At 40.9% G+C, this 2,594-nt stretch overlaps 1 protein-coding gene across 1 annotated transcript in view; it reads right to left on the reverse strand.

Moving 5' to 3' along the window:
• Window positions 1-2,594, reverse strand: part of LOC106875707 (ATP-dependent RNA helicase DDX55) — a 25,471-nt gene that overhangs the window by 12,760 nt on the left and 10,117 nt on the right. The window contains exon 6 of the mRNA XM_014923952.2: window positions 1,456-1,645. Within this exon, the coding sequence (XP_014779438.1) occupies window positions 1,456-1,645 (190 nt within the window). The remainder of the gene's footprint in view (window positions 1-1,455; window positions 1,646-2,594) is intronic.

Genomic DNA, 2,594 nt, shown 5'->3' on the forward strand with positions numbered 1-2,594 from the left:
GATAGCGGAAGCTATCGACTACCTCTAGTTTTTCACCCTGGAATGAGATAGAAGTTGTTTCCTGTTTGTTTGCAGTCTTTATTATATATATATATATATATATGTATATATATATATATACACATGCATGTATACGACGGGTTTCTTTCAGTTTCCATCTACCAAATCCACTCACAAGGCTTTGGTTGGCCCATGGCTATAGTAGAAGACACTTGCCCAAGGTGCCACGCAGTGGGACTGAACCCGGAACCATGTGGGTGGGAAGCAAGCTTCTTACCACACAGTCACTCCTACACCTATTGCAACTATTTATTTATTTTTGTGCTCAGGAGCTCAGGCAGAGGATAAAGTTAGACACAGGGGTCCAGGTCTGAGAGGGTTAACACTAAATTAAGGGTTTGATTTGTACAGGAGTGCAACTTACACGTGAGTAAATATGGTGTATGTAATAGAAAAACCAAGTTAGTTAATAATATATACACAAGTTGTCTGCGCCCAAACATAGGTAAATCATTTTCATTTAAGGACTGATCACTGTAGGGTCCTTTTGAGAAATTTGGTTACAAGTATGGCACCACTTTAGTACCTCATTTACAGCATAGAAGAAATTATGGTTTCTAAAAGGTTTCACCTGACACAGAATCATTTTGGCAGACATGCTACCTTCATGGTACTGTAAATTTACAATAAATGAATAATCATCATTTAACATCTGTCTTCCATGCTGGCATGGCTTGACAGGAGTCGGCCAGATAGAAGATTACACCATACTTCTGTGTCTGTTTTGGTATGGTTTTCACAGCTGGATGCCCTTCCTAATGCCAACCACAGAGTGGAATGGGTGGTTTTTACATGGCACCAGCACAGGTGAGGTCAATTTTAGCATAGTTTTTACAGCTGGAAAAATGAAATAAATAAACTTTATGGACAGTATGTATGATAGAGAGAAGGATACATATATATATATATATATATCATCATCATCATCGTTTAACGTCCCCTTTCCATGCTAGCATGGGTTGGACGATTTGACTGAGGACTGGTGGACCAGGAGGCGACACCAGGCTCCAATCTGATTTGGCAGAGTTTCTACAGCTGGATGCCCTTCCTAACACCAACCACTCCGAGAGTGTAGTGGGCGTTTTACGTGCCACTGGCACAAGGGCCAGTCAGGCGGAACTGGTGACGGCCACGCTCAAAATGGTGTTCTTTACGTGCCACCTGCACAGGAGCCAGCCCATCGGCACTGGCAACGATCTTGCTCGAATGTCTTTTCACGTGCCACTGGCACAAGTGCCAGGGAGGCGACGTTGGTAACTATCAACGGCCAGAGAGAGAGAGAGAGAGAGAGAGAGAGAGAGAGAGAGAGAGAGAGAGAGAGAGAGAGAGAGAGAGAGAGAAAGAGAGTGCAAAGACAGGTAGTTAGGCACAAGGATGAGAATACCAATGTTTTACCATGTAGAATATGGACAGGGTGCTTGGAATCCTCTGAATCATGTGGGCTGAGGTTTGTTTCTCTTTCACTGATATTCTCACTGGATTTCTCATGCCAGCCCGGATCAGCTTCTCTACTTCGTCTGTCTGAGTCGCAGAGAAAAGACCTGTCCGACGCTGCTTTGGTAAATAGCTTAAGATTGTATTCACACTGCAAGTAGATAAAAATTAAAACAATCTAGAAGGATCCCTAAGTGAAACAAAACAGATACAAACAGTGGCTACATAACAATGTGGTTATCAGAATGACAAGTGGGGCAGACATCAAACTTTTTCAGTCACAAGACTTCGGTTTGACCTGAGACAATTTTAGAAAAAGACACTTGTCCATGTCACGTCGTATGACTGAACCTGAAACCATGTGATTCGGAAGCAAACTTTTCAATCACACACCAATGTGTGCACATACCAAACTCCCAAGCCTGCACCACACACACACATACACACACACACCGCCGCTACTGCCACCACCACCACCATCATCATCATCATCATCACCATGGTAGAATTTTAGAATACAACATCTGTATTGTTTTTGCATTTCATAAAATGGCTTTTTTGTTCACTGAAGAATCACAAACAAGCTTTGTCTTCTGAGAGTTAATATAAACAGAAAAAATTGATAAGTTGTTCTCTTGACATATAAATATCAATTTGAAGAATGAAAACATTGTTTTCTCTATACACCACCAGGAGCAACAACCGCTAAATAGAGATGTAAGCAATGATATTAATGGTTCATATCCTATTATGAAATGCAAAAATATAGCAAGTGAGGAAGGGATGGGTATTGCCCAAGATTTGATCAAATGAAAAGTTTCCTGTGATTTATTGATGCCTGTTGATGAAGGTAGGGACACAGAAAGTGTCTTTGCTCCCCTGGGGCACAGAAAACCCACATTGTATTACTGATGTAAGGTGTTTATTGCAGGTGGCATATCTTTTGTAAAGGGTTATGAAGCATTTTGGCTTCACCCATTTGGTTTTACTAATTCAATGCAGACTTATTTGACATCAGACATTTTAATCTTTCTCTCTCTCTCTCTCTCTCTCTCTCTCTCTCTCTCTCTCTCTCTCTATATATATATATATATATATAT

This window comes from Octopus bimaculoides, chromosome 6, assembly GCF_001194135.2.
Source record: "Octopus bimaculoides isolate UCB-OBI-ISO-001 chromosome 6, ASM119413v2, whole genome shotgun sequence".
NCBI classification, from domain to species: domain Eukaryota; kingdom Metazoa; phylum Mollusca; class Cephalopoda; order Octopoda; family Octopodidae; genus Octopus; species Octopus bimaculoides.